Below are 11,250 nucleotides of genomic sequence, written 5' to 3'. Positions count from 1 at the left end.
TTAGTCCGAGCCTCAGAACTTTGGACCACTATTGCTTTACAAGTTATATGTTAAATAATTATTTTGTTAATATTTTTGAAGAAAATATATAAACACTTGAGGGTTTAGCTTGGCTTGAGTAAGTTTTAACCAGACTGAACAACTTGAACAATAAGATTGTGACACATTAACATCAATAGCAAAAAGAAAGTTCAGATTTGCCTACATCACAATCAGAATGGCAAAATAAAATTCGACAAGCCTATAAAGACCTAATATTAGGTTTTGTGAGTCATGGACAAATTTAAGTTTTTTGTATGTTGTAAATGACGATGTGTCACAATCTTTTTTGCTCGATATGATAAACAAAAGGTTTAGAGTTGTCCATACTCATAGTTTGAATTAATGGCAAAACTCAATCGCAAAACTCAATCTGACACTTTCATAAAGACCTAGTGGGTGTTTGGCAAGTGAGTTTTTATGTAGGTTTTTTTAATTGTAAGATATTATTGAAGAAATTTTTTTTTTTGTATTTGGGAAGATAGTTGGGTTTTTTTGTGATTCGATGTGATGTTTGTAAGAGAAAAAGTGAAATGATTATGGAGTTTGATGTGATATTTTGTTTGGAATTGTTTTTTTTTATTTTGCAAAAACTTTGTCTTTTAGTGGAAAAATTCAAAAAAAACCCAAATTTTTTTTTTGCCAAACACCACCCTAATATTGGATTTTGTGAGTGCATGAACAGATCAAGCCTCTTGTTGTCACTAATGTTGACATGTCACAATCTAGCTGCTCAAACTATTCAATCCAATTGCTATCCAAACTTAAGACAGCCAAATTCAATTCAGAAACAAAACTAGAATGAAATTGGATAATACTGTGAAGGGGCAAGGGCATTTCGCTGACAAGTCTTTTTCCAGAGTCCACTTAAACCCTTATTTTCATTTAATTACTAGGTTGAATAGAACTCTTTGCCTCTTTCATATAAAATAAAGGGTTAATTATACCAAAATCCTCTACTATCAGCGAAAATCAACTTATTCTCACATTTATGACATATTTTGACCATTTCAACTATAAAATGTATCACTTTTACCTCTCTAGGCCATCTTAAAAAATAGGCATTTGTATAGTTTTTGTAGTTGAGGAATCATTATGCACGAGTTCATATTAAGAGGTAAAGTGGTATTCAATATATATTAGAAGAGAGGGGATGTTAGGTTGCTGGGATTATGAAAAGATCTACCTCACCAACAAACTTGCTCGCCCACCTCTCCCTGACCTTAGGTCTTTGATCAGAAAGTGGACTTTAATTATATATATATATATATAATAAACTTAACTTGACACTAAGCAAGTGAAAAATATCATCATTTGGGGAAAGTTATTATACCAAGTGACAAGCAAAAAGTGAGGAAAAAAGTGACTTTAGTTCTTTTTTCAGGTACAAAGTGACTAACAAATTGGTTGATGCTGATAAAGTAAAGTCCCTTATTCTACTCCTCTAAGGATTGTGAAAAGTGACCTAATGGCTTGCTTGTAACACATTTCTAATAGGTGCCTTCTAAAAAATTACTACCCATTGTCCCATTCTATTCATGTGTAACAAACTTAACCTTAGACAGAAGGTGAGAACAATAAATGTTTTCCCCCAAACCTTACCAGATTTGTTGAACATTACAGAAATTCTCAGTTCATACTATTTTGCTATTTGGTTCTGAACAAAAATGATCGAAGATGAACCCTATTTGGAAGTTGACATCCGAATTGCACAAATGATATAAATTGAGACAAGCTGTGGTATGCAAATAGAAACTCGGTATGGATCCAGCGACATTAACATATACATAGGCCACCTACTAAAAAATAAAGACAACTAGAAACTAATGAAACTTGCCTGAAGTAAATTTCAAGTAGTAACATATCACTAATACTTGTGTGTGAATTGTACATTATTCTCTCTCACACTCTGTTTAGGGAAAAATTATTTTCTGAAAAATCTTTATTAATTCTTGTACAAGTCTTATACATTATCCTTTAATATAAAGGAAGAAGAATAATAATATTGTAACGGTAATGGAAGACTACAACAATAAAATGCAAGTGCCCTAGGCAGCAAACAACAAAGAAATAAGATAAAATAAAAGCAAATACAAAAGAATTAAAACTATTCCAAGGAACTTATCAGATCACCAAAGTTGAAAACCAGCCAATCGGCATTTGTTGCAACAGCCTCTCGAAGTTGAACTCCAGCATAGCAAATAAACAAGTCTGCACCTCCTGGTTTACGAGCCTACATAGAAAAGAAAAATCACATCAAAGAGGAAACATTTTACTCAAATACAGAGCATAACTTATATCAGAATGCCACTCTTTAGCTACAAGAATGCTGCTTCATTAGGTAACCCTATTGGACAATCCAACTATATTGGCCTTAAAAAAGTTAATAACATAGCCCTTCAAACTGAATTTGTGTCGCATCACATAGTGGCAAATAGTTTGAAACTAATGTAATTGAGAATGCCAACCAAGCCATAACATAAAAATAATGAAAAGAGAGAAAGAATATGCATGCTGAAATGTAACAAACAGGAAATCATCTTCAGTCAATATATATATATATACAAGGGACTTCTATTGGTTTGCTAATGAAGATCCACGTTAGATTTTACAATGTTTGGTTAATTTTTCTTACCTCAAGATCAGTTGCACCATCCCCAATCATGACTAATGCCTTGTATCCATAAGCCTGCAAATTTAAATCAGATTTACAATCAACAGTCTTCAAACACCAAAACTGAAATCAATAGCTATAATACTGACCTTCCTTATCTGTTGAACTGCAGTGGCTTTCCCTCCACTCCTTGAAGTAGGTTCATTTGCATCAAACCCCAAAAATTTCCCGCAATTTTCAAATACCAATTGATTGGCAAAAATATTTTCAGGTGGAATACCAAGGATTGATGCAACAGGCTTCAAAAGAATTAATCTGGTTAGTAATTTTAAAGACAATCTGGAAATGTATTATTTGCCCTTCAACTAATACTCAAACACACATATGTGATGTATCCGTGTCGGACACCAACACTCTTTGCACATATCCCGACACATGTCTAACACTTGTCAAAATGTAACCTACTTTTTAATTTTTTTTAAAGACTTGGACACTCTTCGGACGCTTGGAGGACACACATATCTATCGTTTAAACACGTGTCTATCGATTGGATACGGGTGAAACTAATTATAAGTTTGAACGAAACAACTTAAAATTCAATAATAATAATAATAATAATAATAATAAAACCATATAAATTTATAAGAATTAGTATCATATTGCGTTTTTTTATTTTTTTTGAATGATATATTCATATATTTATGACATGTAATAAATACATAAAATTATATATTTTTATGCATGTCCCCCACGTATCGTGTCCTGCATTTTTTGAAAATTAGCATGTTAAATGTGTCTGTGCCATGTTGCGTGTCTGTCTCCATGCTTCTTAGGTTCCCATAAGAGTAGCCCTCGAATCCTCTTGTTTATTAGTTCCCATAAGAGTAAACCTAAATAAAGCAGTTTTTTTAAGTATAAAGCAGTTTAGTTCCCATTAGAACATCAAAAATATATGAAAAGCATTATTAAATTATTAATACATCTATTTGGCCACATAAAAGTACTCATTCACATGTACTTGTGATGCGGAATATAAACAGTTCCAAGAGAGTAAATTTAAAGAAGAGGCGATATTTGAAAATTGGAATGGTTTCAAAGAGAAATTCATAGGAACCATACATCATATCATGGGATAAATTATCAATAGGTCCTAATAGTTAGACTTAATTCCCATCAAGTCCTATTGAAAATAAGTCTTGGTAAAATTGTTGCTAAAAATAATTTTTTTGTGATAATTTTTTATATAGGTCGTTAAAAATTGACAATTAGTAACTTTTTTTGGTCATGATTTTTATAAATTGTAGCTAAAACTTACAATTAGTGACATTTTTTTATGACAAATTTTTTTCATAGGACCTATTAGACAATAAGTCCATTCATTAGGACCTACACGTAAGTACCCCTTTCTAATATTATTATAATTTTATTTTATGATTATTTTTATGTTTCTAGGGTTTTTAGGCGAGGGATATTTTGATAATTTTATATTTGCTTACATGGGCTGTAGGGGTCGTTATGTGGGTCAAGTTATTTAATTGAGTTTTATTTATGTTTCTTAGTTGGTCTTAAATTAGTTTTGGAAGTCTAAGTTATTATAGTAGTTTTCTTTTTTTGATTCTAGTTGGTTTAGAAAATTTCTAAAATCTATATAAAGCCATGTAATGCCTCTAATTCAATAGAGTTGATATTTTTATAAAAAGTTAAAGAGCTTTGAAGCTTCTTTATGGATTGTGTGATGCAATCAAATCCTAAGTGTGATGCCTATGGAATCTAGGTGTAATGCCTAGACCTATCTTCTTCTTCTCCTTTCTTCTTCTTTGTGTTCAATTTGCTATTCTCGGATTACTATTTACAGCCCTCTAAAAGTGCATTTTTCAACCTCAAAATTCCATCTAATCACCCCTCAAATCAACCCTAATTCCTTCCCCTACCTATTAGCCTCCAATTTACTCTTGAAGCCATAATTTACTCACCGTTTAGGCCATCAAATAACCTCTGTTTTGAAATTCCAGCGCTATCCCTATTTGTCCTGCATCAACTTGACCTAACATCTCAATTCCACAATACTAAAATCAAACCACCTGTAAGTTGGGATTTGTTTACTTGGGCAGCTGCATTTTGATTCCCAAAACAAATCTAATCTTGGTTGTGCACAGAAATGCTATCTAATATGAGGCTGCTGACTGCAAAGCTTACATGCATGAGAATGCACAATAATGAAATCCATGATATTTAAGGTGCAGCATCATCCTGTCATTTTTGTAAAATCTAACAAATTAATATGGTGTATCATTTCAGAATTTTACTTGTTACTATTAAAAAGTGCTTCTCACAACCATCATCAATTATAAAGCTATGCATATCTGAGTCCAAGCTAGAAGTCCTCGTTATCAGAAATTATCCATTAGGCTTCTGTTTTCAGTGTTAAATTGATTTAATGAAAACTACTCCTTCATGCTTATCACAGTCTCACAGATACCAGTAAAGGATTTTTCCTAATGAATACTTGGATAAAATAAAAAATAAGACATAAACAAGAAATATGGATTCCATGGCTCAGAAACGTACATTGATCATTTGACGAAAGCCTCCAGAGATCAGATAAACAGCAGTATTTTTAGCCTTCTGCTTTTTGACCAACTCATCTATGCCTGGAGAAATCCTACACATCAGAGAGTAAGAATGGGGAGCCATATCCAAAACTAGACTGAACTAGAGAGCATTGAAAGGGAAAAGTCTATCTCATAAATGGCTTGGCCTTCAACATAAAGAAAAGCAAATATGGATTTCAAAATAACCAACACACCTACGTTAAATAACTGCATAATGCATGCCCTTGTGAGGTGTTTTCTCATGGAAACTTCTCTAGCATTTTACATATCATCTCATATGAGTTCCTTGTGTTCAACTCAGATAAGTCTATTTTCCTTCTCATCAATATTTTAAAAATTACAAAGGATGACCCCAAACCCATTAACGTTAGATTGTCTGGTGTTGCCCCCACAGATTAGACATCATATTTGTGTTTAAAAGCTACATAAAACACTATGGCCTTATCGACTTCTTGTGGTAGACTAGATGCCCATTCAGCAAACAAAAACACAAGACATAATTCAGAATCAAATAGAACCCTTGTACCTTGGGGGATGCTTTTCAAGGAAATCCTGGACTTGGGTAAGGGAAGGGTTAAATAGAGATAATCTTGCCGACAAGGCCTCCTCAAAAGGAACAGAACCACCCATTGCCCTGCAGAGAAGTAAGATTTTTTTGACTTCACCCAAATTAAAAATCATTATTGAACAGGAAGGATATCAAACCTTGCTGTCCATTCTGCAACAGCCTTTCCAGCCCCACAGAATTCTGCAAGTTCATCAATCCCCTCATCCAGGCATACTGTACTATCCACATCGAAGCATACTGCATCTGCATTTTGCCACACCTCAAGCACCTCTACAAAGTTAAGAAAACACTCATCAACTGTGGCACTACAAATCCCAAGTATCAAGAACCCAGAATGCAAAAATCCAGTATTCAACAATTAAATCCATTACTCAATCTGTCACACTTTTACTTAATGAGCAATGTTTCAAACCTTTGACAACAGAAAAATAAGAACTTGTCACATTTGATGGGATATTCAACTCAATTCAATCCAAAAACCAACCTAATTTTCAAATCAAACCCTATTCAAGATATGAAACATATTGGCCATATCTAAAATAATAAGAGAATAATTACTTGCATTCTTGAATATAACCTTTGGATGGTAGCGTATTGTCAAGGTGGCCCGCTGCTGAAGCTTCCAGAAGCTGAACTGGAGCAACTACAGAATTCAATCGTTTAGGATATTTCATTGTCCCAAATGGACTTACAAGCACTCTTTTCGCCAGCTGCAAAGTAAATGTTGGAGTAAGAGGAGAATGATGTTGTCTACAATAAGCACAAACTGGGATGATTCGTGCACTGATCAACCCTTCCATCAAAATTTTCTGTTGTTAACAAATCGAACAAACATTTTTACAATGGTAAGTTTTGTGTCAATCACTTCAAGATTTCAATCTCTGAAATAGCTTGCAACAACGCAAGACTAAAATAAATGCCCAATAATAAATCACATAAGCATCAGTTCATACATAAAGTCCACTCTAAAACTATGAAGCACGTGTATAGATATGGATATGGATATGGATACATCAATAAGGTAAAATCTAAAAAAACGTAAGGTACATGTACGGCTGCATACGTGTATAAAAAAATAAAAAGCAACTCCTAATTAGTATACGTTAATGTGTGTTTGGGAGGTAAGAGATTGAGAATATTTATTTTAAATTAGTACACGTTTATAAAAAAAAATATTTATTTTAAATTTAAAATAATGCAAAAATTAGTTAAATAGACCAAACCTACAATTCACATTTAATGTCAAAAGTAAAGACTAAGGCCCCATTTATTTTCTGAGTAGCTGGTTGTTTGCCGGGACATCCAGCAGGTCAACCAATCAACACAAAAAAATTATTTTTTTATTTTTTTTACATGTTGGCCATTTTTTTTTTGAACATTAATGTTTAATGATTTTATACTTTCTGTTAAGTAAAAATCATAATTTTATTTGTTTTATTATTTTATATAAAAATAATTTAACAATAACCACACTAATAACTATCGTCAAAATAGACACAACTTTACTAATCCCCTCACTAACAATTCCGTTACTATCAATCCCCTCTATTCTATCTCTGAAAATAAATGAAGCCAAAAGGTGTAAAACCAAAATTAAACATCACTATATTAAATAACTTGTAAACCATAACATATATCACATATGAACAAAAGAACCCATTTTCCGAAGCTAGCAGCCAAAAACACAAATACCCAGAAACAAATAAATAATTATAGTAACAAAGAATGTGAATACAACATGAATGTGATTATTCATTCGAAGTACAAGATTATCTGAATTTGTTTTTGTTAATAGAAAAACTGAAATTTAACTTGATCAAAACATAATTGAGCCTCTGTTTGGCAAGTTGGTTCTTGGGCTTTTTTGGCTATTTTAGCCACAAAAGACAAAATAGGCTATTTTAGCCATAACAAACAAAACATCACATCCAACCCATAATCATTACATTCTTCTCTCACAACAAAACTCAAAAAAGCCAAAAAGCCAAAAAGCTCTTCCCAAACCAAGCTTTTAAGCCCAGGCTAAAATAGTCAAAAAAGTCAAAAAGCCAAAAAGCCAACCTACTTCCCAAACGGAGGCTGAGAATGAATGTTACAGATCTGTCTTCAATTAGACAAATATTGAAGCCCTGAAACAGAAGCAAATCTATAACATTTGGAACAGTCTCTCTACTGTTTATGGAGGAAAGAGAAAAGCCTCTCTACTGTTTATGTTTGTGTTTTTAAAAATAAAATATTAAAAATTTGTGAAGTTGCCGACCATTTTTCTTGCACTTGATCCAAACGTGCAAATTAGAATTTAAAAAATGTTTTGTAGTTCGAAAATGCTTTATCTTGAATGGCTCGAATGTCTTAAGTGACGTTATTTTGATTCTTTTTTATTTTTTTCTTTCTTTCCTTTTCATTTTCTCTTTGAAACAGACCAAAGAAGGAGAAAAATAGAAGAGGAAGAAGAGAGAATGAGAAAAAAAAAGAGAGGGAACAGATCTATGGGTGTATACATAGAGATTTGTGTATACACAAACAGCAGAGGGTCGCGGAGTCGCCTGTGGGTAGAGGGGTTTGCGACGGTGATGGCGGCGCCGGTAGGTGGAGGAAGAGCATAGATCCGTGTATATACACAGATCTATGTGTGTATACACACAGAGGATGGTCGATGGTGGTGCCAGTAGGTGGAGGGGTTTGCGACGGTGATGGTGGCGCCGGTGGATGGATGGAGTTCCGGCTCTATTCCCCCTCTTTCTCTGTTCTCCTCCCTCTTCTCTCTTTCTTCTGTCTTCCTCCATCTTTCTTCTTTGGCCTCTTTGTTTGAGAGAAAAGAGAGGGAATTTTTTTTGCCAAAACAACGTCGTTTTGAAATTCGAGCCAGTCGAGCTACAACTATTCGAGCTACCTGAAAGGACTGTTATAATTGGAAAATGACTGGTAGCTCGAAAAAAGTGGCCCGATTTTTTTTGCTAAAACGACGTCATTTTGCGATTCTTTTTTTTTCTTTTTTTTTTCTTCCTTTTCTTTCTCTTCCTTTTCTTTCTTTCTTTTCTTCTTCTTCTTCTTCTTCTTTTTCGTTGAACACAGGAGAAGAACAGAGGGGAAGAGGAGGAGAGGGGGAGAAAGAGAGAGGAGATGAGAGAAGGGCCCCTCCTATGCCTCCGCCGCCGCCGATCGTCGCAGCCCCGCCTCCAACCCCGCCTCCTCCAGCCCGATTTTGATGGCCCCCTCCCCTCCAGTTCTCCTTCTTCCTCCTCCTTCCTCCTTCTTCTTCTTCTCTTCTTCTTCTTCTCCGAATTCGAGCCAAATTTGAGCCTCCGAATTCGAGCTACGAATTGGAGTCCGTTATAATTTTATTTATTCAAAGGGTCAGGGTTTAAAATAATTTATCTAAAAAGATAAATTTAAATAAAATGATCAAAATATCATGTATATATATATGATATACACAAATCAAAACATGAAAATCAACTATCTTTTCCTTTCTCTCTCTCTTCTATCTCTCTCCTAGCCTCGCCTTCGCCGCCCACTGCCTCGTCTCACTGTCGCAGTCTACCGTATTTTATTGCCGTCATTGCCACCAACCCCCCTACCACCTTCACCGCCCTCTCATTCTCCATTTTTGAAATCTTCATTCTCATTTTCCCAAGATAAATTGCTAACTCTAACTCTCACTCTCATATTGTTATGACCCAAACCCGCCCCCATGGGTTAAGGGCATAACCAGCCAGTAATCAAGAGATTACCTACGGCCTCAAACCAAGCCAGACATAACTCATCAGAGTAAAGGGGCCAAACGGAAGCAAAATTCAAATGAACTGTCCATAGCGCTGTGCTTACATGGCACCTCATCACAAACCATACATACACATATTAATAACTCACGTCAGAAAATACAGTAACATAAAGTTCTGTACAAACAGGATCATTCTAGTCTAGGTCAACTAATCCAAACTATGTACAAACATAAATTAAAGTCCTCACCAACATAACAAAATAATACAAAATAGCATAGGGCGAAGGCGTGTCTTGTGCGTGAGACGCAAATGCTGACTCTTCAAAATCTTGGTTATTCCACACAAGCTTCACTGAGGTTGGGTTTGGACCTCTCTAGGCTCACCTACAAACACATGAATGAGCGTGAGCGAAAGCCCAGTGAATAATATCAAACGACCTTAGGCCCAATTCATATTTCTATCTAATACATATATATACTCATATGTAGGTCAAATAACTGCGGTTCCAAACACATTGGACGGCCTCAGGCCCAATCTATTCATGTCAAACTGGCCTTTGGCCCACTTATCTTTCATTCATGTCAAATTATCTTTCATTCATGTCAAACTGGCCTTTGACCCACTTGTCTTTCATTCATGTCAAACTAGCCTTTGGCCCATTCATACTTTTATGTCAAACTGGCCTTTGGCCCATTCATTCTATCATTCAAATCATACTGGTCTCTGGCTCATTCATTCTTTCCTGTCAAACTGGCATTTGGCCCATTCGTTCCATCATTCAGATCATACTGGCCTCTGGCCCATTCATTCATGCATGTCAAACTGGTCGCTGGCCCATTTATTTGGCATAGCAAACATTTGTCCACCATTCAAATAAATAAACTTATAAGGCTTACATAGGAGTAAACAATTGGACAAATATTATACTTCAGATATCTTTAATAAGATATTACTCATAGTGATCGGCTGGGTGGTTTGCCCTGGAGCTTGACCCTACACGTTACATGAACACAACGGGTCACAAACAATTCAATCCGTTCTTAATTCACATATCCCTCTTTAGGCATCATTCTTATTCTTTTAATTCATTCATAATGCCCAATGCATGCCTAAGAGTGCTTGGAAGTGAAAAAGAATGGAAAACGAAACACAGAATGCATTTTCAAAATTTTAGAAACAGGGGTCCCCACTCGAGCGTGGACTTCCCCGCTCGAGCGGACCCAAGAGGTCTGCAAAAGTACTGGTTATTTCATTTTCGCGCTCGAGCGTGAACTCAGACGCTCGAGCGGAAGGTCAACCTACACAGCTCCCCGTTCGAGCGTGAACTTCCCCGCTCGAGCGGACACCATGTCTGCAAAAAGTTCTGGAAGCCCGTATTTTAAGCTCGAGCGGGCGCTCGAGCGGACTTCAAGAATTCTGGGTTTTCCAGAACTTGTTCTTGAGTTCAATTTCGACATTCAAAGGCTCCAAAGCTCGAATTAAGGTACCAAAATGGAGAAACACAATATATAGAATGAGCACACAAACAATATCGAGCCAATTGCTAGAAATCATGGCCCAATCTTCAAAATTAATCAACATTTCTTTTGTATAATTCAAACTCATGTCTTCAAACCTCATACAAGCTCCATATCTTTAATATTCAAACATGCATGCTAATTTTGACTTCATTTCTATTTCAAATGATGCAA

General features: G+C 35.2%; 1 protein-coding gene across 1 annotated transcript; it reads right to left on the bottom strand.

Moving 5' to 3' along the window:
* Positions 1–1,951: 1,951 nt before the first annotated feature.
* LOC114262904 (phosphoserine phosphatase, chloroplastic) lies at positions 1,952–6,814 on the bottom strand. Its single transcript, XM_082866655.1, has 7 exons — positions 6,412–6,814; positions 5,972–6,104; positions 5,793–5,900; positions 5,223–5,316; positions 2,803–2,952; positions 2,675–2,728; positions 1,952–2,272 (listed from the first exon to the last, which is right to left on the bottom strand). Exons 1-7 carry the CDS (start codon positions 6,632–6,634, stop codon positions 2,147–2,149), a joined length of 888 nt encoding a protein of 295 aa, XP_082722781.1. The 5' UTR covers positions 6,635–6,814; the 3' UTR covers positions 1,952–2,146.
* Positions 6,815–11,250: the final 4,436 nt, after the last annotated feature.

Source organism: Camellia sinensis, chromosome 4 (genome assembly GCF_055761805.1).
Source record: "Camellia sinensis isolate YWXY chromosome 4, ASM5576180v1, whole genome shotgun sequence".
NCBI lineage: Eukaryota > Viridiplantae > Streptophyta > Magnoliopsida > Ericales > Theaceae > Camellia > Camellia sinensis.
This window is presented reverse-complemented; position numbering and strand designations above follow the sequence as displayed.